The following is a 25,738-nucleotide window of genomic DNA, read 5'->3' on the forward strand; positions in this document are numbered from 1 at the left end:
TGCTGTTGTTTTCTTCTGTTAACACATGTCATTGATTCATAGCATCGTTATGCCATATCATTCCATTCTTCCCTACACCATGCCATTCTTCCCTACATTCCTGTCAGTCTTCCCTTCATTTCTGCCAGTCTTCCCTACATTTCTGCCAGTCTTCCCTACATTCCTGCCAGTCTTCCCTATATTCCTGCCAGTCTTCCCTACATTCCTGTCAGTCTTCCCTACATTCCTGCCAGTCTTCCCTACATTCCTGCCAGTCTTCTCTACATTTCTGCCAGTCTTCCCTATATTCCTGCCAGTCTTCCCTACATTCCTGCCAGTCTTCCTTACATTCCTGCCATTCTTCCTTCCCTATATTCCCTATAGTCATGTCATCTTACATTCATTTCTGCCAGTTTTCCCGACATTCCTGCCAGTCTTCCCGACATTCCTGCCAGTCTTCCCTACATTCCTGACAGTCTTCCTTACATTCCAGCCAGTCTTCCCTACATTCCTGCCATTCTTCCTTCCCTATATTCCCTATAGTCATGTCATCTTACATTCATTTCTGCCAGTTTTCCCGACATTCCTGCCAGTCTTCCCGACATTCCTGCCAGTCTTCCCTACATTCATGCCAGTCTTCCTTACGTTCGTGCCAGTCTTCCTTACATTCCTGCCAATCTTCCCTTCATTCCTGCCAGTCTTCCCTACATTCCTCCCATTCTTCCTTCCCTATACCCCTGTAATGTTTTTCCTACATTCCTGCCAATCTTCCCTTTATTCCTGCCATGTTTCAGCCTTCTCTACGTTCCTGCCAATCTTCCTTTCATTCCTGCCAATCTTTCCTACATTCCTGCCAATCTTCCCTACATTTTTATTATTCTTCCCTTCATTTCTGCTAATTTTCCCTACAATTCTGTCATTCTTCCCTACAATTCTGCCATTCTTCCCTGCAATTCTGCCATTCTTCCCTACAATTCTGCCATGTTTCCCTTAAAATTATGCCATTCTTCCCTGCCATTCTTCCCTGCATTCCTACCATTCTTCCAAACAATCCTGCCATTCTTCCCTGCCATTCTGTCATTCTTCCCTGCATTCCTGCCATTATTCAATCTCTCTTATCGCATTATCAGTTCAAGTCATTCCTTTCATCGCTTTTTCTTTATTTTCCGATCTAGCTCTCACACCTTTCCATCCATCCATCCTAAAGAAATGCCGCCTGTTTTTTCTATAGCGCCACTCCTCCTCAGATGCTGTCCTTTTATTCCACAATCTTTGCCCTATTTCGTGTTTTTTATATCTTTATTTGTCTTTCTAATGTTTCCTTTTCCCAAGGCCTAGGCATGCACAAGTATTTATGTGCATGAACAATAATACAAATGTGTTTTCACGTTGGGTTAAATATATGGACCAGTGCAAAAAATAATGCAATGACTCCGCCATGTTTTAACATCATCTTCAAGGGAGTATTACCATATGTTAATGTAGGTCAAAATAGGTACGTGTCGACACTGTTCTCTTGTCTCACAATGTGTAACAACTGGTTGGCCATTTTTAGATACCGATTCTTCATTATCTTCAAGGTCATGGGAATTGTGGGACATTTCTGTAGAAGTCAACATGGATACTAAACTTGTCTTAATTCTTTCCTGTAAGTATCCCATGCTTAATTAAAATTTGGCACGGTGTTGCAAATTGCACGAATAACGTGTTTTATTGAAATATGACTTTATTTCTTTAAACAAATGTCGGCCATACAGTTTTACAGATATGTCACACTTAATCGATTATTCCTACTTTTTTCGTTTAGAAAGCATAAAACGTTCAACTATATCTGTGAACGATTCCAGACCCTATTCCATGTCATTACCATGAGCTATCTAACACTGATGTTGAGGTCACAATATTGTTGGACCTGACTGGATGTCTGTTCAGTTCCGACCAGTGTTCTCTAGTTATTGTGGATTTGGTACTGTGTCAGTGACCGTGTTTTTGGTATTTGCAGTGATAGTGTTTTTGGTACTGTTCAAGTGGTCGATTGTTTGTTAGCATTTCAGTGACCATGTGTTTTGAACTCTTCAATTGACTGTATCTTTCGCATTTGTTCAGTGACCGTGTGTGTGGTACTAGTTTTACGGTGACCGTGTTTTGGGCATTTTTAATTGACTGTGTGATTGGCACTTTTCAAGTGACCGTGTACTACTATTACGGTGACCGTGTTTAGGGATTTTTTTCCATTCACTAGGTGTTTCGACTATTACAGTGACCGTGCTTTAGAGATTTTTTTTCATTTACTGTAGTGTGTGCTTGGAAGTTATCCAGTGACCGTGTATTTGGTAATACATGTATTACAGTGAGCGTTTTTTGTTGGTATTTTCCAGTGATCATGTTTTTTTCCCTTTTTCAGTAAATTTTTGTTGATATATTGTAGATTTATGTACTTTTTCAAAACTTCTATAAGATTGAGTGTTAGGTATGTTTCCAGTGTCTTTGTGTTTGGTATTAGTCATTGACTGTGTATTGTTACTTTCACAGTGACTGTTAGTTCGGTTTTCCAACAATGACTGTGTATATGAAATGTTTCTACTGACTTTGACGGTGGCACTTGTCCAGTGATATTGTGCTTTGGTACTTTAACGGTGACTAAGTGTATGGTATTTTAGTGACGACTGTGTGTTGGTGTTTTTATATTGACTGTTGGTTTGGCTGTTCTACAATTACTTTGTATTTCGACCTTAATTTTTCCGTGCCTAGTGTTTGGATAAGTATTCCGGTTCGCGAGTGCTTTGTACCTTTCCAGTGATTTTGTGTGTTTGGCATTTCCCACTGACTGTATATTGGTTACATTTTAGTGTGCGCGTGTTTGGTACACTGCCAGACACCGAAGTGTAACGACATTGACACCCAAGCCTGTCATCTTTTGGCGGCCAACAAGCCGGACCTGTGTCAGGATGCTTACCTCAGTAAAACAGCATGCCCGAGATTCTGCAAGCTTTGCCGTAAATAGTTTTATTTTTTCGATTAAAACAATGTTTATAAATAATGTGAGAAGAGCCGTTATTGGATCATAGGTATATATGTATTTAGCTCATACTTCTTTAAAGTAATACTTTCTATTGAATACATGCCATGAACTGTAAATAAAATAAATTTAAACAAACGCAGACTTGGTACGTTGACTTCGTTACACATAAAATTTACTCTATATTTAATAAAACAATAGTCTTTCACAGATGAAAAAATATGTAAAGCACGAAGGTTTTTTTATAACACAAAAATAGGTATACATGTCATCTAAACTTTGTGTTTTTGCAGCAATTGAGTGCCATCAGTGTAATGCCACGGTCCTCGACTACAACGAGTGTAACACCACCATGCTATGTGCTCCTGGAGAGGTACATGCGGTCATACACTAACCTATGGCAGACTTTTTAAATGTAGAATATACTTGAAAAATCAGTTTAACATCGCCCCTTTACCCTCATATGCATAAGGCCAAAAAAAAAACCCGTTTCCGGTAACCCGACCGACCCTATTTTTTCCTCGCCGACCCTAATCTTTTTTTTGACATAAAAGTGAAAAAAATAAATATCAATTCTATCGTAACAAAAACAAATATTTTTTTAATATTATATCGTCATTATTTTCGTTGTTTGTCTTTCTATGTCCTCGGAGAATAGACTTTCATACCTTATTATGTATTAACGAGACGCTATGTCAACAGGAAAACAAAATGGCGGAGGGCGAACCCTGTCCGATATCTTCAAATTGGCAAACGCATGTTTACGGTCCAAACACGTGATTAAGATAAGATAAGATAAGATAAATTTTATTTTAAGTCGGCAAGTCAGAATTAACAATAAAACATAAGCGACAAGCGCTTTTGAACCGACTATAACAATTTTATACATGTTGAACCACAATATCATGGTAAGAAAGCTGTAAAATAATTTTGAGCAATGTTAAATAAAGCACATATCACATAACAAAGCAAGTAAAAGAGGTTAAACCTGTGAAAGATTTGCTGCTCTAGACCAGAAGCCTAAGAGACACTTAAGAAAAAGAGAAATAAAAAACTGATAGTCAAAATAGTTGCAAAAAGCAGGTTAAAAGTAGTCTAAACGAAAATATCACCACAGATCAGATCGTGAATGACCTGAGCAGCAATTCCTTCGCAGCAGCACATACAAGAGCACAATCATTAATAAAGCATGGTATGACAATGACGATAGCATATACAATGAGAGCTTTATTAGCAAGCTACTGCATAGCAAGTACTAGTAAGCAAAATTAAGCAGTAAAAGCAAATCAAGTAACGTGCAATTATACAGAAAGAGCAGAGCATGCAGCTAGAACACTTGAACAAGCTAAGGCAAGCAGAAACACATAACACAAAATAAACTCAAAAGACCCAACACAAGCAAGATATAAACTAAGATAGATATTGAACATAAAGACAAAGATGATGTCCGGCCCTGTAAAACAAGCAACTAATTTGATTTGCACATTGAACACCTGCAGTCCCGGCCATTCCAATGTGCAATCAAGCTTTTGAATTGATTGTAGTTTGTTGTATTTCTAAAAGCTTCTGGGAGCGAGTTCCACAGGACCGGAGCAGCATACTTAACACTATTTTTTCCATACCTAGTTGTTGTTACTCTGGGAACTTCTAATAAGTTTGAATACCTAAAATTATAACCGGCATCATGCACTTTAATTAAATCATTTAATACAGGTGGGGCAATATTATTCAAGATTTTAAAAGTTTCTATAGCCATTGCTCTAGTTCTTCTGATAAACAAGCTAGGAAGTTTTGCTCTATTTAGAAGTTGTTCATATGTACTAGAGTAGTCGTCATAAACAAAACGAAGGGCTCTTTCATGTATTTTTTCAATGTTTTGTGCTTTTATTTGAGCAGAAATGCCAAGTTAACGGACAGAAGTTGAAATTGGATAAGATAAAAGAGTGAAAAATGGTTAGGCGGCTTAATCTACACAAATTTCTGCCTAATCTTTTCAATATATTAAGTTGTTGTGCAGCTTTACTACATATGATGCTAATATGGTTTTCAAAGTTAAGGGCAAAATCTAAGTTGACTCCAAGAAGTTTTACCACTTCATCACATTAGTGCCTATGGCGATAGCCTGAAACTTATCAGGATTCGCCTGCATGCAATTAACAGAGAACCAGTTGATAAGGACATTGCTTTTGTTTTGAAGGACTGATATCAGAGTATCAAAGTTAAATGAGCTAAAAGAAAGGGATTAATCACAAGTGACATATTTTGCTGTCTTTGAAATGAAAAAATAGGATTATAGCTCGCGGTGTGATTTATCCATGTCCAAAATAAAACTTACTTTTTTTACGATTAGGCTTTGCGTATATCATGCAGGCTTCTTACGGTAAGGCTTTGCGAATTCATGCAGGCTAACTGGCAGGTTCCAATACACATTTCATTAATCGTTACATTAATTTATCCGCAATTATCAATGGTTATTTATTTCGCCTTATTTTAATAAGTCCCATCAACTGAAATCCAAACAAAAACCTTCGAAAGTTAATGACACAATGAATGTGTCGGCTGAAGATCAAACGGTACAATTTGTGACAAATTTGTAATTGCAAAATAATTCACAACTACTGACTAACAATCATTTATATTTATGTTCACATTTTATGTTTACCTGTTTGCTCATAAACTGTTTGTATGCTATAGGCATTATTGCCTGAATGTATTAAAAGTTGTTGTTGTTGTTGTTGTATTTAATTCGGTCAGTCGGATACCCTATAATCCCATTTGATTGCCAGGATTTCGCCTAGGCTGGTAAGAAAATACCATACGATCGAAAAAATAATAATCAATAATTGTCGTCTGGGAATGTTATAACAATGACCGAAACGTTTTAATTCACTATAGATATGAATGAAACTTTGATTGTACGAAAAAAAGATAAGTTAAATAAAATCCATATCCGCGTTTACTTGTTCTATTTTAAACCTACCTCCTCTTGAAGGCCTAGTTTAAGGAGCTCACAGTTGACAAGAAAATCGGCGATTTTCCTCAAGCAATTAACAAATTTAGTTGATAATTGACTGTTTGGGTAGAACATTATCACAGATTTGTAGAAATTGAAGTGCTTGATTTGTTGTAAAAACCGATCGCGACTTATAAACGTCGAGTATTGTATACAAAAAAACACCAGATTTCAAGGGCAAAATTGGCGGGAATACGGTAGTCGAAGGTAAGGAAATGATTTCAGACATTAAACAATGCTGTTCTTCTCTGACTTTTTGTAAATAATGAAACGCTTAGATATAACATAATTGATTCAACCGAAAATTGCATGATATGGAAACTGTAAAAAAAAAATCCCGACCGACCGACCCTATTTTTTTCCGCCATGTTACCGGAAACACAGGTATTTTTTTTTTTGGCATAAGTATGGTGGCATGTTACTGTCTAAGTATGGTGGCATGTTACTGCCGTAAGACAACCTGATATCATTCGCGAATTGTATCGTGTTAACCACTTTAATACTCGCGATAATTATCTAACTATCTAGTTAATACTCGCGATACATTTTTAGTAAGATTAATATCATAATACTAAAAACAGGCCTGAGAGTGCCCAGAACTACCACCTATTACCCTTTTCAGCTATACAACACTAACAGGTTAACTAGTTATGTTTTGCGAATTCCCCTTAATAAGTAACATAATAACTGGTTAACTAGTTTAAGATAAGATTCGTGTTACCACTTAGGTATAAATGCACTTTTGGCTTCTAGCAGTAACTGGTTATCTAGTTATGGTTTGCGAATTTCACTTAATAAGTTACACAATAACTGGTTAACTAGATAAGATTTGTGTTACCGGATACAAATGTATCAACAAATCTATTTATACAACTGATCTACTTATGATTGCGAATTTCACTTAGTAAGTGGTTACATGAATCTTATCTAGTTAACCAAACCCGAGAGAATTATGACCTTAGGCCGAAGAAATTTGAATGAAGCATACGATATTATGGCATTGTGAATGTAATAGACATGTTCTTGTCGCCCAGATTTGCATGCTGAAGGAGCTGAAATCCTGGCAGGACGGACACCATGAGTACGAGATGACGTGTACAGCCACCCAGGTATTAAGAGTTCCCCGTTATGACTTTTATTTTACTCGTTTGTATGGCCTTTTGTGTAAAGAATAAAACATTACTGGTTTTAATACCGAGTACTCAGTCCTCACACAGGTGCAATATTTTAAGTTTTTAACAGATCGTTTCACTGAACAGGCGCCACCGTTGTCTAACACTGGCTATAATAAAGTTTTAACGTATACTCTACAACGATTGTGAAACAAGTTATTACAACATTATATTAATCACTCTGGTTGGCACGATATAACGCGAGAAAGTGGTCTAATGTTGTTGGGGAAAACCGGAGTACCCGGAGGAAACCCACTTGTCCAGCTTGGTGACCACTAACCAAACTCACATGCGCCCAGTTTGGAATCAAACCATGGTCGCCTAGAAGCGAGTGTGCTAACCACTGCGCTTACCGGACAACGAGCTATATTATCAACGTTTGTCTCAATGTATTCGACACTCTCTTATGAGTAGCAGTTGCAGATATGCAACTATTTTTACCTAACTGCTCGTTTCTTTTCTCCATAATTGTCTATCTAGTCTTGTGACGGCGGATCAGACCTCGTCATACCGTTCGGCAAACGAGACTTGAAGTCACGTGACCTGTCCGTCACGTGCTGTGACAAAGACTTGTGCAACTATCCGAGTGGCGCCACTCCCACGCAACATTCAACGGGTAATGGGATCAATTGATTTTCACTGTCATTTACATCCGTGTATTTCTAACGTGACATTGGTAGAGCTACAAATGAAGAATATACGCAACAATTAGAAGGAGCTTGCAGTAAAATACATGTTATATTTCCTAGCCATTCTACTCAATTTCCTGTCGTTTATAGCCATGACGTATATCGTTATTTTTAATTACACTTTATCAGGCAAGGTTTTCGTATACAGCGGTGTTTCTGCATCACGTTAAATATTTTCAGGTTGCCCGAAAGACGTCGTGTTCTTAATAGACGAGAGCTCTACCCTGCTACAGACCGACCACCAGGCCATCGTGCGATCCCTGACGGACGTGGCCCGGGCGCTCAACATCGGACCCACGGAGTACCAGGTCGGTCTGTACGGCTACAGTAATCATCCGACGGAAAAGTTCGACCTCGACGCCAATACTTATCAAAACGAACTCGTGCAGAGCATACAACAAGCTGATTTGCTTCAGCGTAACCACTTTGCGTCCGACGCGTCGGCAGCTGTTGAATACCTCGTAAGTACAGCCCTCACACCGCAGCATGGAGACAGGGCCGGCTACCCAGACTCTGTGGTGATAATAACAGACCCCAACTCCTCCCGAAGAACACATCTCACCGCGCTTGACCGCTTTACGCTCGAGAACCGCGCCTCTAACATAATGGTGGTGAGCGTTGGAGGTTCCGGAATTCTGTCATCTCCACTGGAGGTATTGGGGGGTACCATCGACCATGTGCACAGCTCACTGACCATGGACAAGGAACTGACGCCTAAACTGCTCGCCTTTCTACAGCACTGTTAGTCACATGACGTGAGAGTTGAGCTAATTCAGTAATAAACAGGTCGATATAGTCCTTAGTTTTTGTTTTGTTTTTCAATCGTTAAAGATAATGCTTTATAATAATAAATAATTGTGCCTTAAACTACCGAGGAAACAAATATATATTTTATCTATATTTTCGTTCAACATGTTTGTGGGAATGTCGCATGCACACTGTATTAATTTTATAACAAAATGATGATTTACCCCCCGAAAAACTGTCAAAGTTTATTCTTTAACTATCTGTTTGAAGTGGCGATGTTCTTTTTTCACTTTTATTACATTACAAGCCCAAAATACATAATTTATTATTCATTTGAAAGATAATAGAATTAAATTTGGGGCCAATAACAAATACAGAACATATATAGGTTCCTGGATCCACTCTGTGATATCTTAAATAGAAATCAGAGGGCAAATATGTCTTATACTTTTGAAATTTATTAAAATTTCATTATTGTAAACTGGTTTTCACAAGTCCCTGTTCACCTAAGGAAGCTTTTTTCTTCTAAGGTCCATATTTGCTCAAATATACTGATGTAACCTCTGTTTTAAAATTGTCATAAAGGTCATTAACTGAAGAATTATTATAGTAAAATCTTCACCAGAAAACAATTATGACTGAGGCCATTTGAGGCGTATTGTTTGCCTGCAGCCGATCTATGGGTGCGTCCTAAACACGGACATTTATGGTACATTCATTACATCAGTATCAAGATGTTAAAAATGTTTGACTTTGAGCAGTTGGGTATTTATTCATTAATTATAATTTCAGTTGTACTATTCTGCATTTTTATGTAAAAATATATTTAAATAGCATCAATGAGAGATGGTACACTGATCTTCATATAGCATGTATGTCAAGGGGCGGAGGTGTGCAGCTTGTGTGTGTGTAAATAACATGTATGTCAAGGGGCGGAGGTGTGCAGCTTGTGTGTGTGTAAATAACATGTATGTCAAGGGGCGGAGGTGTGCAGCTTGTGTGTGTGTAAATAACATGTATGTCAAGGGGCGGAGGTGTGCAGCTTGTGTGTGTGTAAATAACATGTATGTCAAGGGGCGGAGGTGTGCAGCTTGTGTGTGTGTAAATAACATGTATGTCAAGGGGCGGAGGTGTGCAGCTTGTGTGTGTGTGTAAATAACATGTATGTCAAGGGGCGGAGGTGTGCAGCTTGTGTGTGTGTGTAAATAACATGTATGTCAAGGGGCGGAGGTGTGCAGCTTGTGTGTGTGTGTAAATAGCATGTAGGTCAAGGGGCGGAGGTGTGCAGCTTGTGTGTGTGTAAATAGCATGTAGGTCAAGGGGCGGAGGTGTGCAGCTTGTGTGTGTGTAAATAGCATGTATGTCAAGGGGCGGAGGTGTGCAGCTTGTGTGTGTGTAAATAGCATGTAGGTCAAGGGGCGGAGGTGTGCAGCTTGTGTGTGTGTAAATAGCATGTAGGTCAAGGGGCGGAGGTGTGCAGCTTGTGTGTGTGTAAATAGCATGTATGTCAAGGGGCGGAGGTGTGCAGCTTGTGTGTGTGTAAATAGCATGTATGTCAAGGGGCGGAGGTGTGCAGCTTGCGTGTGTGTAAATAGCATGTATGTCAAGGGGCGGAGGTGTGCAGCTTGCGTGTGTGTAAATAGCATGTATGTCAAGGGGCGGAGGTGTGCAGCTTGCGTGTGTGTAAATAGCATGTAGGTCAAGGGGCGGAGGTGTGCAGCTTGCGTGTGTGTAAATAGCATGTAGGTCAAGGGGCGGAGGTGTGCAGCTTGCGTGTGTGTAAATAGCATGTAGGTCAAGGGGCGGAGGTGTGCAGCTTGCGTGTGTGTAAATAGCATGTAGGTCAAGGGGCGGAGGTGTGCAGCTTGTGTGTGTGTAAATAGCATGTAGGTCAAGGGGCGGAGGTGTGCAGCTTGCGTGTGTGTAAATAGCATGTAGGTCAAGGGGCGGAGGTGTGCAGCTTGCGTGTGTGTAAATAGCATGTATGTCAAGGGGCGGAGGTGTGCAGCTTGCGTGTGTGTAAATAACATGTAGGTCAAGGGGCGGAGGTGTGCAGCTTGCGTGTGTGTAAATAACATGTAGGTCAAGGGGCGGAGGTGTGCAGCTTGCGTGTGTGTAAATAGCATGTAGGTCAAGGGGCGGAGGTGTGCAGCTTGCGTGTGTGTAAATAGCATGTAGGTCAAGGGGCGGAGGTGTGCAGCTTGCGTGTGTGTAAATAGCATGTATGTCAAGGGGCGGAGGTGTGCAGCTTGCGTGTGTGTAAATAGCATGTATGTCAAGGGGCGGAGGTGTGCAGCTTGCGTGTGTGTAAATAGCATGTATGTCAAGGGGCGGAGGTGTGCAGCTTGCGTGTGTGTAAATAGCATGTATGTCAAGGGGCGGAGGTGTGCAGCTTGCGTGTGTGTAAATAGCATGTATGTCAAGGGGCGGAGGTGTGCAGCTTGCGTGTGTGTAAATAGCATGTATGTCAAGGGGCGGAGGTGTGCAGCTTGCTAGGTGTAAATAACATGTATGTCAAGGGGCGGAGGTGTGCAGCTTGCGTGTGTGTAAATAACATGTATGTCAATGGGTGGAGGTGTGCAGTTTGTGTGTGTGTAAATAACATGTATGTCAAGGGGCGGAGGTGTGCAGCTTGTGTGTGTGTAAAACAGCATAATACCAAAACCTTAAAGAAATACAAAACACAACCAAGTGGTGATAATGACATTTTATATACAATATTAACAAATCAAGAGCACAAAACAAGAACAGACTGTCAGCCATCATCATCTTCCCCACTTCCATCTGGTAATGTACCTTCCTCCTCACGCTTCTTCAGCTTACCTATCAACTCTGAAATATACAACAAACATTGTACATCGTTTATGCTGATTTTTTTTTTTATACATTTTAAGCTGTATTAATTTTATTGCAAACAAACAGTATCTTTTATCATTGGAAAATAAACTGATAATTGTTTTCCATTTTAACATTTGTAAAACACCAAACAAATCAAAAATCAACTACAGGGTACAAAGAGTTTATTAACATATACTACGTTAATGAATAATTGTTTGTTTGCTCATGATCATGTTCTAAAGCAAGCCACAGAGTCATAAATGGAGACTGTCTACTGTTGTATTAAATTTCTAATACATATTTCTGAGAACAGAATTTCAGCAAAAAGTACACAATGCAACTTTAAGAGTATAGAAACATAATCAGAATCAGATGAGTAAGAAAACTACATTTAATTTTCAAGTAGAGACCTTCTTTAGTAACATAAGTTACATAAGTTTAGTAAGAAATATCACTATAAAATAACTAAAGTAGAGTCATTTTTTAGTAAATAATTTCACCATAAAATAACCCAAGAACCATAAAGACCTTTTTTAGTAGGAAATAACACCATATAATCACCCAAGTAGAGACCTTCTGTAGTAGGAAAGACCTTCTATAGTAGGAAAGACCTTCTATAGTAGGAAAGACCTTCTATAGTAGGAAATACCTTCTGTAGTAGGAAAGACCTTCTATAGTAGGAAAGACCTTCTATAGTAGGAAAGACCTTCTATAGTAGGAAATACCTTCTATAGTAGGAAAGACCTTCTATAGTAGGAAATAACACCATTTCTTTCATGCTTTACGATGAAATATGGGGTTTTAACAGTGAAATAACAACAGTGAAAATATCAATTTGATATTTTCACTGCAAATTAAGGAGTGAAAATATCAATTTTCAGAACTACTTTTAAATTCCTTTGTTGTAACATGTACTTGCCTTGGTCAAAACAGAACACTGGACTTCAGTAAATTATGTAAAAAAAGGTTAAAAAAAATAAAGAAATATTTTATAAATTTAAATAAATATATAATTGGAAATTAACAACTTACCGTTTATTACCGGTTATCCCGTTTATCAAACATTTTACTGATCTTTGAAGCTGAATGTTCGAACATTTGCTTTCATTCCAAACAAATTACAGACAAAAACAACTGTTCGAACATAAATAAAATTTTATAGCATCGATCAAATGTATTTTGAACTGTTAACCGTTGTAGTACGTAAAATGAGCTTCCTGGAGAATTCACACAACAATTTACAGATAGATCCGATATTTTTTACCCCACCCACATCTCAAAATGTGTCAACAAACTAGCGTGGCATTTACTCTTCTGGAAAACAAACATTTTAAAGCGAAACATACTGGTCTCTGACAGTAAGATGACTGTATATTAACTTACTAAAAAACACGCGTATATGCAGTCTTAAACTAAGAAGAATGGTTAAAATCCAATGAGTATCCACATTTGTTTTGCTAACACATTTGACCTTCCAAATTTTCATTCTATAAATAGTGGCGTAGTAATTTGGTTAAAATAAAAAGTGTTTTCATTATTTTTTGGAACATTTGTGCACTAATAATACCTCATTTTTACTGTTCATAAAGCTTTGCAATAAAAAACGAGCGAATATTAAGCTATAAGAATGAATAGCAGAGAACTATTTCTCAGCAAACCGAAAGTAAAAAAGTTGACAGCTATAATTATGCATGAGGGGCGCGCCACGGGTAGCAGCGTAAAGCCCACCCTTTTCAAAAAAGGGGGTAATTCAGAAATAAATAAAAAAACAAATAAAACTCCGAAAATAAGCATAAAAGAAACAGAAAATTTGTTTATTTCAGTGTAAGATCGTATTTAATTTCACTCGTGATCATAAAAAAACTACATTTTCACTCGTGGCTTCGCCACTCGTGAAAATATGTTTTTCTATGACACTCGTGAAATAAAATACGATCTTACTCTGAAATAAACAAATATCCTCTATATAATCACCCAAGTAGAGACCTTCTATAGTAGGAAATAACACCATGTAATCACCCAAGTAGAGACCTTCTATAGTAGGAAATAACACCATGTAATCACCCACCTTTTGCAGGGTTAAATATGCCCATAGTTTGTTCATTGCACACAAAACAGCGCTGGGATTTCCGGTACTGAGACAACGCACACTTCTCACAGAAATAGTGACCACATCTGGTAAATAGAGGAGAAATCTGTCAACAAATGCATTATCATTGATGTATGTTTATTGTTTACAAAACAGCACTGGGATTTTTGTAACTTAGATATAGCGAATACAAAAACAATGACAACCATTTATTGGCTATTAGGCCAGCGGCCTGTTCCAATATACACAAAAACACAATATAAATATTCAATATTAGATGTGCAACAGTACAATTAGTTTATAATTTAATTCATCAAGTTGTAATTTTCTTTTATGAAATGCATAATACAAATATGTTGAGACTCCTTTAACAATATCAACATTCAATGATGACAAGAAAATTTCCAATTTAATAACATTAGGATTAACACAATACTTTTCTGGTAGATATTGGTAACATGATTCATTATATAAATTACAAACAAGTAAAAAGAGGTATTCATTTTCAACACATTCATTTTGGCACACTTTACATGGTATTTTTCTCTTAAAGTTTCATCATGTTGGCATTTTTTATTTCTAGATCAAGGGAACTAGTTCCAAAAGGTACCTACACACATTGACAACAAAAGAGAAAGGATTTAGTCCAATAAAAATACCTTAGCACCTTGATAGTTAAAATAAATCCTTATGATTTGACAACCCCCAAGAACTGCACAGGCCTTATTAAGTTATTAGCTATGAACAGATCCACTCTCTATCAATCTGTGATGACCATTATCTGATCAGAACCCCCCCCCCCCCCCCCGATGAATAAAAGCTGATTTTCTAGTTTTATTTATAAGCTGTACTTTGTAAACATAATGCTTACTTGGTGATGATGGGGTTTACAAATGACTTCCTGCAGATGAAGCACTTGAATGGAATGTCCTCCTCATCACTGCTTATCTCATAGTTTGCGTTGTCTGCAACATAAGAAAGCATTTATAAATACAATGATTTTAAAAGTGGTACACATCTGACAGGAATATTTATTTTTCTCTTCACAAAATCACCATTGCCTATGACACCAAAGCTATGACAATACTTTATTTTCTTCGGAAATCGACAATCTTTTTTAAATGATTAACAAGGGTGCTGCTGAGGAAATGATAAATGCTTGTCTGTTGTTTTTTTTAGTTGTGTTTTTAAAAAGGAGCATAAGGGACATGTCTTAAAAGTTATGTGCCTTGCTATAAATGTGCATATTGTCTCTGACAACATATGAAATATGTTTCATTTAGATATCTTAGATATAACAGTTTTTATATCATGGCCAAAGTTGATTTTTTGCAATTGTTTTTTGGGTTTTAAAGGGGCATTTAACTTACAAATATGGGCCTAGCTGCGAATATGGGTATAACTGTCACTGGCAACATGCACAAACTTCCATTAAATAAAATTAAAGGTTTTTTAGTTATGGCAAAATTTAAAGTTTTGCATGACACTGACAGATATCACAATAGAGCAACCAATTTTTATGGAAAAACAGACAAGCTCTGAATCACTAATCAAATTAGGTAAAAAGTAGAGACTAAGTTTCTAGTTTTTGGACCTGACTGTAACATTCTTCTGTGTTTATTTCCCATAAATTTTATCAGGTCAGAACTCTAATATCATTTATAATCCACCTTCCAGCCTCACCTGCCAGATCTCTAATGTCATTTAATATCCATCTACCTACCCCCCTGTCCGTAGGTTCCCTGCTCCATCTCTCGCTCCAGCTGCCAGCCATGTTTGTAGTCGCTACGGTCATGCATGAACTTACAGCTGTCTGCAATATGGGAAGTGGAATGGTAAATGACAAACTATAGAAATCTGTATTTGTGAGCCTTTACTGCAATAAAGGCTCTTTCACACCAAAAGTAATAGTTGTATACTTATAACACTGAATCAGTTTCCTACAAAATGAGAACAAGTATATTTATGATAATATAGAGCAGAATACTTAATATTTTCAAATTGAGTGCAAACAGCTATATAAATTCACTTCATAAAACATCTATATATAGATATACATGGTTCTCAATAAGTTTTGATTGAATTGTCTTAAATAGTATAGTAACTGACCAGTTACTACTTATCCTACTTAAAATTTACTATTTTTCAAAACGATTAATGGCCCAATTGCCGTTTGAACCATCCATTTTGGCCAGCAGCCAGTTCACATTGAGTACACTGGTAACATTTAAAACATGCATTTGCACGAACACAAAGATTATTAGAAAGAATTACAAGTGAACCTGAACATGGATTAAGCCATACCTCCAAAGCCACACATTCCTGTCTCCTTGTAGTCTTTACAGATGTCTGGCTGGTAGTCCCATCTTACAGTGGCTCTCAGGTTGGCTGGTGCTCGCAATGGACCCTTCCTGTACAGACAAAACATTAACGATACACACTTCTGTTAACTCAATGTGAGAGTTTATTATTCCCAAATGTCAGGCTTGTTATTATCCTTTTTGATATTTTTGAATTAATTCTTATAAATAGTATCATCTCTTTATACACAAAATTAATACACAACTCTGATTTTGTTAAGGGTCAGATAAATTTGTTCATCACTCAATAATGCAGTCATAAGTCAAGTACATCTAACATTAGTATAATATAATATCAATATGATTATGTTCAGTCATGTTTATGTCTAGCCTATAGTTATTTGTTTTGATTTGTTCTGAAGTTCTTACAGCTGATAAATGTCAATCCTGAGAAATGGCCAGTGGGATGTTTTGAGTATGAGGGATTTATGTCAAAAGGAGTGAAAGGGGCCTTTCGGAATTGCTTCCAAAATCATTCATATTCATTTTAAGGTACATGTGTACTTCCTACCTTTAAGAATGCAAATGTTTTAGCCAAATACAACAACAAATTGTTCAATAGTCTGAGGAAAAAAGGTCTCAATCATGAACTTTAGATCCCCTGTATGATGTAATTGATTTTTTATCTTGACATTATTTATAACATCACTTAACGTCATTAATAACATCAGTTCCCTGGATTTGAGTAGAATAACATCTTGAATTCTTCTCAGTTTTAGGCTTGATAACCTTTAATACTTGAATGAAAATAATACATTTCCACATGTTTATTGATTTTAGGAAGCAATTCCCACAATTTCATATACATTACAAAGTTTTGTTCCCACTACATACTAAGAGCAATGGTGTTACCTGACAGCGTTGCTGGCTGCGTTCCCCTGGGCAGTGTCTCGCTTCTCGTAGAATGTCTGGTAATTGTTCATGCCGCGATATACTTTGTCATCTTCCTTGTCTTTGAGCTCCTGGGGATAAAGGGAAATATTATAGATAAACTGCACAGAAAAAGGCTCTTTCATAATTGTATGCTATATACATACAGGTAAACACCCGAAGAAAAGGTACCAAAGCCAAGAACTAATAAAAACTTAATTTAAGGCTTAATGCCCTGTGTGGAGCTATTCCTGGCAACTTCAGACAATACATGATACCCAGGAATTTCAATACATAGATGCAAACATATTATACATCCGGAAAATCTAAATAAAACATCATGAACTAAAACAGCTGTTTTGAAAATTATCAAAATAGCTGAAAATGCCAATAAACATTGACTTGGGCATTTCCTTGATTGCTTTGGAATTTAGTCAACATCAGTCATTGTCTCCGATGTCCCAACTAATTACGTAGCATAATATTGCATCTTGCATACAAAAGCCAAGGCTTTTTCTATAGCTAACATTCAGATTTCAATGCAATGGGAAGCCATAATTGAAAGACAACTTTTTTTCATGTAACTCAAAACTTTAAAAATATGAGAAGCAAGTTTTCTTAACAATAAGATGCATATAAGCTTGTTCTTAAAACTTTGGAAATTCCCAAAATTTAATGTAAAGCAATAAATGCCTTCCTTAATTGGCTAATTTGATGACAAAAAAACCCCAATTTGTTAAGGGTCTTTTCCCAAAATGGACAGAAATAGCCCTGGGACATATGTTTCCAGTCATGTGACCAGTGCTGAATAGCCATCTTTCACCCCCCATGTAAGATGAGTCATATTATGGTTTATGAAAAGTACATTATGTCTTTTTTAATAAAGCGCAATCAAGTATGCATGACTTTTATTAAAAATCAAAATAAATATTCAACAAAAACTCGATTTTTAGGCAAATAATTTTACATCAATAGTGATCTAGAATTACTGCGCTTCATGATGTCAGTAACCTACATAGCACACACCTTTGGTGAAATGTACAAAAATGTGTTTTCTAGGTCAATTTCCCCACTAATTGATAATTTTAGGTATGCAAGAAGAAATAAAAATCCCGTTCTTTTTGTTTGGATCAAAAAATTTGACCCTCAAGCATGCTGCGTGGCCTCGGGTCTGATTTTTCTATCCGTACAGGAAACGCATTAGATATACTCATAATCATGTGTCAACCTTAATACCTAAAACCTACATGAGAGTCTGTCAGTTTCAGAAAAGAAGAAGTGTTAAGTATAACATTGATATGATATAATCAATATATAGAAGAAATGAGCTCTGGCCTGGCATGATTTGATGACACAAAACTATTAAACTCCCCTCAATAGGATATGCCTACATACATACCTTATTTATCTCCTGTTGTTTTTCAAAGATGGCCCTGGCATCCTGGTTAAGGTCAGTGTCTATCTCCACAGTGGATGTGGCTCCCATATCATTGGAACCCTCCCGCTTCTGTAACACAATGAAGCAATCAAGCTTTAATCTGGGTGGTTAATAAGTAATAGATGTCCTCATGTGTCTTATTGTTACATAAATAGGCCTTCTCACAAAAATACAGCATATAGATGTGACACAAGACTGACTTCGGTTGAGGCAGGAACCTGCGTTAATGGAGGAACCCATTTGTCCAGTTTGTTGACCCAAAATCAAACTCACATGGTTTGGGGTCACCAAGCCAGAAAATTGGGTTTCCGTAACTCCAATTTCCACATGAAATAATGTGATGTGATTTCCCCAAAACCAAATTATCATTGAATTCGAGAGCTTTTTTCCATGATTTCATTAGTGACTATATGCATAACTTGTTAAGTCATATGTTTTATTTGCCATATAAATGCTAATTTTCTTAACGTTAGTATTGTATGCAACTAAAATTACAAAAGATTGTGTATACAACTCTTACAAAGGTTTACTCGCATCATGTACTGTATTTTCACATGTTAAATATTGACTATAATACTCATACTGTATTAATGCTGCATAGATAATAATAAATTTTGAGTGCAACAAATATTTTCACCAGAACAAAGTTCCAAGTAATTCATTTTTTTCTCTGAAAATATGCAAAACAAGCAGTATATACATACCCCTGTCTTTGATGATGTGTATGTGACTATGGCCGACTTCCTCACATCTTCATTGCCATCACTGTCAGAAGCACCTCCTCGATCTTCGGTAAACTTCTTAGTCTTTGTCTGGGTGAAATCAAGAGATAATTTTTAATACAAATAGAATGTGATTAATTAATTTATATTTTTTTATACATTATATTGAATCCCAAATTGCAGAAACTGGTGACTCCATCATTTTGATAAATCTATTAAGGAAAACATTTCAGTCATTTATGCAATTAAACAACCCTTATGAAGTAAATAATTAAAGAGATTGATGCTTTCTACCACATGTACATTGAAGACGATGCCATGGATTCTCTGTTATTTAAGGTCAATCAAGGGGCATAGCATCCAGAGTAATGTGCCTTGCTACACATGTATATATAAAAAACAAGAGCTGTCACAGAGACTATTCCGCCGCATTTCCGTGTAAGGATTGAAAAGTTTTGGCGAAACATGCATGGATCACTGTTAGATTAGATTTCAATGCAATACATGAGATATTAGCATAAATGTGGTTACATGCAAAATTTTAACCAGAATTTTTAAATGTAATAATAAAGGGCCATTATATTAAAAACACAGTTATCTTACTTGATTATTCAATTAGGTTGGGTGGTTGAATACCATTGTATAAAGTCTCAATGCAATACATCAAGTAGTTGCTGAGATATTATCCTATGTGTGCTAACATGCAAGACCGTAACCAGAATTTCTAAGTAGCTTAATAAAGGGGCAAAAATTATATAATATGAAAGATAGAGCTATCTTACTTGATTAAATAAGAAGGTAAAATGGTTGGGAGCCTGTGTGTAAAGTTTCAATGCAATACATGATGTATTTGCTGAAGCATTGACTTAAAAGTGGTTACATGCAAAACCTTAACCAGAATTTCTATGTTGAATAAAAAGGGGCCATTATTTGAATTTAATGCAAACTAGAGTTATTTTTGGTTATTTTAAATAGATTGGATGGTTGAGTATCATTTTATAAAGTCTCAATGCAATTCATCCAGTAGTTGCTGAGATATTAACCTATGTGTGCTTACATGCAAAACCTTAACCAGAATTTCTGAGTCGATTAATAAAGGGCCATTATTTGCATTAAATCCAAACTAGAGTTATCTAACTTGATAAATTGAGTAGGTTGGATGGTTGAGTACCATTGTATCAAGTCTCAATGCAATACCTCAAGCAGTTGCTGAGATATTAACCTATGTGTGCTTGCACGCAAAACCTTAACCAGAATTTCTAAGTCAAATAATAAAGGCCTATTATTTGCATTATTGTGATTAAATGCAAACTAGAGTTATCTAACTTGGTTGATTAAGTAAGTTGGATGGTTGAGTACCATTGTATCAAGTCTCAATGCAATACCTCAAGTAGTTGCTGAAATATTAACCTATGTGTGCTTGCACGCAAAACCTTAACCAGAATTTCTAAGTCAAATAATAAAGGCCTATTATTTGCATTAAATGCAAACTAGAGTTATCTAACTTGGTTAATTGAGTAGGTTGGATGGTTGAGAACCATTGTATCAAGTCTCAATGCAATACCTCAAGTAGTTGCTGAGATATTTACCTATGTGTGCTTGCACGCAAAACCGTAACCAAAATTTCTAAGTCAAATAATAAAGGCCTATTATTGGCATTAAATGCAAAGTAGAGTTATCAAACTTGGTTAATTAAGTAGGTTGGATGGTCGAGTACCATTGTATAAAGTCTCAATGCAATACCTCAAGTAGTTGTTGAGATATTAACCTATGTGTGCTTGCACGCAAAACCTTAACCAAGGGGTGACGCCGACGCTTGGAGAGTAGTATAGCTCTCCTTATTCTTCGAATAGTCGAGCGAAAAATGTAATGCCACTCTAAACATGACTGTGTAGAAATGAATTTAACCCAAAAATGTGTTTTGTCAAACATGGAGCATTAATAAACTAGAGATTGCTTTTTTGAAAAAGCGCTTGTCTCCCCTATTGTGTGGTCGTAGCTGAGAAAAAATAAATGATGGACATGAAATTTGTAACTTTGGACTGGAGACAAACCAACAGTGAAGTTTGGTTTATTCGATTATATTAAATAGTGAAGAGAAGAAAGTGTTGTTGATTAATCATGGAAAATGTAAACGAAGTTTGCATTGTATGAAGTTCCTGGGCGCAAGCGTTATTCAATTATTGATCGGAAACCATTTTTCAGCTCACAGTCATCGTGACCATGACCTTTTACCTACTGATCACAACATCAATAGGGATCATCTACATAACCAACTTGCATACCAAGTATTAAGTTCTTGGGTGCAAGTGTTCTTTAGTTACTGAGCGGTAACCATTTCTTCAACTCAAGGTCATGGCAACCTTGACCTTTGACCTACTGATCTCAAAATCAATAGGGGTCATCTACTAGTCATGACCGACTAGCGTACCAAGAATGAAGTTCCTGGGTACAAGCGTTCTTAAGTTATTGAGCAGAAACCATTTTTAAGCTTAAGGTCACCGCCAACGTATCATTTTTTACCTGAAGGTAACCTTGACCTTTGACCTTTTGATCTGAAAATCAATAGGGGTCATCTTCTAGTCATGAACAACTAGCTTACCAAGTATGAAGTTCCTGAAACCAAAGGATCTTTAGTTATTGAGCGGAAACTTTTTCTTCACTTCAAGGTCATGGCAACCTTGACCTTTGACCTAGTGATCTCAAAATCAATATGGGTCATCTTCTAGTCATGACCAACTAGCATACCAAGTATGAAATTCCTGGTTGCAAGCGTTCTCTAGTTATTGAGCGGAAACAGTTTCTTCACCTCAAGGTCACGGTGACCTTGACCATTGACCTACTGATCTCAAAATCAATAGGAGTCATCTACTAGTCATGAACAACTATGAAGTTCCTGGGTACAAGCTTTCTTTAGTTATTGAGCAGAAACCATTTTTAAGCTTAAGGTCACTGCCAACATAACATTTTTTACCTGAAGGTAACCTTGACCTTTGACCTTTTGATCTCAAAATCAATAGGAGTCATCTAATAGTCATGAACAACTAGCATACCAAGTATGAAGTTCCTGGACCCAAAGGATCTTTAGTTATTGAGTGGAAACCGTTTCTTCACCTCAAGGTCACGTTGACCCTGATCTTTGACCTAGTGACCCCAAATTCAATAGGGGTCATCTACTAGTCATGACCAACTAGCATACCAAGTATGAAGTTCCTGGGTCTAAGAGTTCTATAGTTATTGGGCGGAAACGAAGTGTGACGTACTGACTGACAGACTGATGGACTGACTGACGGACAGGGCAAAAACAATATGTCTCCCCATGAATGGGGGAGACATAAAGATATTACACGCAAATGATTTTTACATGGAAGGTCACCACGACCTTGACTATTGACCTTGTTACCCCCAAAACAATTGGGATCATCTAGACATCATGACCAACCTCACTTCAAAGTTTGGTGAACCTAGATCAAAGCATTCTCCTGATATTGCACGGAAATATTTTTTTACATTAGAGGTCACAGCGACGTTGACCTATGACCTTGTGACCCCCCAAAATATAGGAGTTTTCTAAACCTCATGATCAACCTCCCTACCAAGTTTGGTGAACCTAGGTCAAACCATTCTCAAGATATTGAGCGGAAATGTTTTTTACATTGGGGGTCGCCGCGACCTTGACCTTTGACCTAGTGACCCCAAAAACAATAGGGATCTTCTACACCTCATGACCAACCTCCCTACCAAGTTTGGTGAACCTAGGTCAAACTGTTCTCAAGATTTTGAGCAGAAATGTTTTTTATATTGGGGGTCGCCGCGACCTTGACCTTTGACCTAGTGACCCCAAAAACAATAGGGATCCTCTACACCTCACGACCAACCTCCCTACCAAGTTTGGTGATCCTAGGTCATGCGGTTTTCCAGTTATCGATCGGAAACGAAGTGTGACGTACGGACGGACTGACGGACAGGGCAAAAACAATATGTCTCCCCCAGAGAGGGGGAGACATAATAAAAAAGTATCAAAGCCAAAATTATGAGCTAAACTATATGTTGCATTTTGTCACTGGTTACAGTATACAAACTTCATGTGAACATCTTGAAGAAGTTTTTGAGTTGTGGCCAAGGATAAAGCTTTGCCTGTTGACAATGGTTTAGACTCTTAAGTCGTAGATATTCAGAAAAACTAATGAAGCGGTATTTTTTTCTTTATAGTGAATAGAGATCTTAGAAAGGATGGTGTTTTATATTTTGCTTAAACTAATTACAGATTGTATGAATTTGCTTGGTCCTCTCATTTTCTTGGCAATTACTGCAACATTTCCTTCATCCTCATCTGAACTCTCTACAAAACATACAAAAATAAATGTGTTAGATATTTAGAATATTATGAAGAATGGCAGATATTTTGCCTAATCCCAAATATTGCCCAAACCAAAAGAAATGAGAACATTACAGTGTTGTTGTTTTTCAAAATAATATTACAACCTGTGCCTTTTAATTGGGACAATAAGCCAAAAATTTAGAAAAATAAGAACACAGTGCACGGCTCAGTTGGAAAACACTAGACTTCCATTTTGCAGTCTGAAAAAAATGGGTGAATTATGCAGGTAGTTAGTTCATTGATTAGCATGCAGGGTTCCTGCTGGCGATCGCCATTGTGGCCATTTGCGACAAAAGTGGCGACAACTTATTAAATTTGGCAAATTTATGGAGACAACGATTTAAAAAAAAATATTTTCTTAAAATGACATAAGCAGTGCCCATGCGGCCTGCATGATAATCGATTCTGTCACTGTCATAAATCATGCGCAACTGCTGGTGAGACAACAAATCTGATATTTAGGGCAAGCAGTCACGGCTCAGTCAACACTTCACTAATTATTGCGGAACTTAATTGCTTTCAGGGATTAACAATGACATCCTTTAAATTTTATGTCCTTATTAGCAAACAATTTTAAGATTTAGCTGAACAGCTTTGTGCAGTTGTTGCGAAATTAACATGTTCTTTTTAAAAATGTAAATCATAGAATTTTAGGTTGTCGGAGACACGTGATATGCAAATTTCGTAATGACGTTTACGCGCTAAAAATAGATTTGCTTTCAGTTTTGTCACAATTTGTAATTGCTATGTATGCAGCATTTTAGGGGGTTAAATACTGGGCTGGAGTAAAGAGAAGACACTATTTTATAAGGACAGTACTGTATGGCCTTAGTTTGACAATGTATATTTATTTCTTTGAGTTTCCATTTATTTTAAAATGTCATAATTTCATAATCATATTCTTTAATTCTATGACACTACTGTATGTAGGAACTAGACTGAAATCAACATGTATATCATTTTTATGTCGCATTTTTTTGCAATATTTTCATTTTTTTTTTAATTTTAATATATACTTGTCCATATATTCAGTCAATAGAATAACAATTGGCTCATATATTGTGCTTCATGTACAACAATATTATATCATGTTCTGCACCACAATGTGCTAATTAAATGCAATTTAAGGCTCTTCACATGCTTAAACCCTAGCTACAATAATGAGCGATCAGGGATACTTTTTTATTATTTTGACATTTCTTATGTATCCCAGTAACGCTACAACTCTCTACCATTTAACAACGGGCGAAATGATATACTGTAATAATATGCATTGATGTTGAATAATAATGACAAAGTTGTTCAATTTTTATCTGACAGTGATCTGAACTTGATTAAATATGCCATAAGAGTTGTTATTTTCACATTAATATATTATGGGTCACGAATACCGTTATACATGTACACAGCCAGTCAGATTTGTCCCAGATTTACCGATATCGGGATACTTGTAAACAATCGACACTTGTAAGTGTTTTATGATAACTTAACATGTTTTTTGGGCATACTGACATAACTTAATATGTTTTTAATAGTAGGCAACAATATTTTCGTAGAAATTTGAATTTTTAACGGAGATAATTTTAAAATTGTGGCCGCGAGGATTCTCTGCGCAAGCACCGCTTGCTACTTTTTGCTGGGATGGTGGACGTCACGAGTCTGCCATATTAAAAAAATCGTCAAAATACTCGTTGACGGCCATTTAGGTGGACTAGCTTAAACCCCTTGAGCTTCACTCCCACTGAACCCTCACAAGGGCGCTACCCTGACCCATATGAGGGCTGTGAAACCCCGCGAAACTGTGGCAACAACTTTAAAGAACCCAGGGCCCTGAGCAGTTTTTTTTGTATATTGGAATTGAAATGGCACTTTTGAATAATGTCCACTTATGATATCTATGGCAAATTTGGGATAAGCAATATCATCCATATCACTATAGAATGTAATTGTTATACGAATCAATAGGACATGACAATTAAAGTAATTAAGTTGATTAAGGAAAAACGCATAAAAAACGTCAGTCGTAAATTGTTTGACGTAACGTTCTTTTTAGCTCATTTAATTATTTTGCGTACATATTTCGATTTACATTATCAATGAGAGTCCAATCTTATATTCACCCTTATTATCTGAATCCCTCCTTGTACGATTTTGTCGTCGCTTAACTGTTTTCTTAAAAAAAGTACATTTTGGTTTTTCGTCAGCCATTTTGAAAGAAGAGCCTAAAACTGTTTGTTAAAACTCATTTCATTGGCTAACCATCAACACTTGGTCAAAACGGTTTTGTTTAAATGGTATTTTGCAATATTTAAGTTACTTTCTACATTATCTGTATCTGTTCTGTTACGTAGAAGGGCCACTTCTGGCATATATCTACGGGGGGAGGGGTTCTAGTAGCGCCGTGGGAGAGCTTTTTTTAGC

The 25,738-nt window shown here is 36.9% G+C and overlaps 2 protein-coding genes across 2 annotated transcripts; one reads left to right on the top strand and one right to left on the bottom strand.

The window, feature by feature from the left end:
- Window positions 1-1,570: 1,570 nt before the first annotated feature.
- LOC128233875 (vitrin-like) lies at window positions 1,571-8,652 on the top strand. Its single transcript, XM_052947742.1, has 6 exons — window positions 1,571-1,627; window positions 2,829-2,975; window positions 3,292-3,371; window positions 7,046-7,120; window positions 7,664-7,799; window positions 8,053-8,652. The coding sequence occupies exons 1-6, from the start codon at window positions 1,597-1,599 to the stop codon at window positions 8,616-8,618; spliced, it is 1,035 nt and encodes a 344-aa protein (XP_052803702.1). The 5' UTR covers window positions 1,571-1,596; the 3' UTR covers window positions 8,619-8,652.
- A 2,659-nt stretch (window positions 8,653-11,311) lies between these two features.
- Window positions 11,312-25,578, bottom strand: LOC128233768 (E3 ubiquitin-protein ligase RNF113A-like). The gene is made up of 10 exons (XM_052947617.1): window positions 25,438-25,578; window positions 23,202-23,278; window positions 18,919-19,026; window positions 18,176-18,283; window positions 16,759-16,868; window positions 15,851-15,957; window positions 15,270-15,359; window positions 14,418-14,511; window positions 13,526-13,632; window positions 11,312-11,451 (listed from the first exon to the last, which is right to left on the bottom strand). Exons 1-10 carry the CDS (start codon window positions 25,523-25,525, stop codon window positions 11,375-11,377), a joined length of 966 nt encoding a protein of 321 aa, XP_052803577.1. The 5' UTR covers window positions 25,526-25,578; the 3' UTR covers window positions 11,312-11,374.
- Between the last annotated feature and the right edge of the window lie 160 nt (window positions 25,579-25,738).

This window comes from Mya arenaria, chromosome 5 (genome assembly GCF_026914265.1).
Source record: "Mya arenaria isolate MELC-2E11 chromosome 5, ASM2691426v1".
Lineage (NCBI taxonomy): Eukaryota > Metazoa > Mollusca > Bivalvia > Myida > Myidae > Mya > Mya arenaria.

Bases quoted from the DNA above. Each gene is read 5' to 3' on its own strand.
- LOC128233875 (XM_052947742.1), top strand. From the start codon at position 1,597: ATGGATACTAAACTTGTCTTAATTCTTTCCT. The intron at 7,121-7,663 runs GTATTAAGAGTT...TTGTCTATCTAG, and splicing joins TGACGTGTACAGCCACCCAG to TCTTGTGACGGCGGATCAGA. The intron at 7,800-8,052 runs GTAATGGGATCA...AAATATTTTCAG, and splicing joins TCCCACGCAACATTCAACGG to GTTGCCCGAAAGACGTCGTG.
- LOC128233768 (XM_052947617.1), bottom strand. From the start codon at position 25,525: ATGGCTGACGAAAAACCAAAATGTACTTTTTTTAAGAAAACAGTTAAG. The intron at 18,284-18,918 runs GTATGTATATAC...ATTGTGTTACAG, and splicing joins ACACATCATCAAAGACAGGG to AAGCGGGAGGGTTCCAATGA. The intron at 16,869-18,175 runs GTATGTATGTAG...CTTTATCCCCAG, and splicing joins AACAACAGGAGATAAATAAG to GAGCTCAAAGACAAGGAAGA.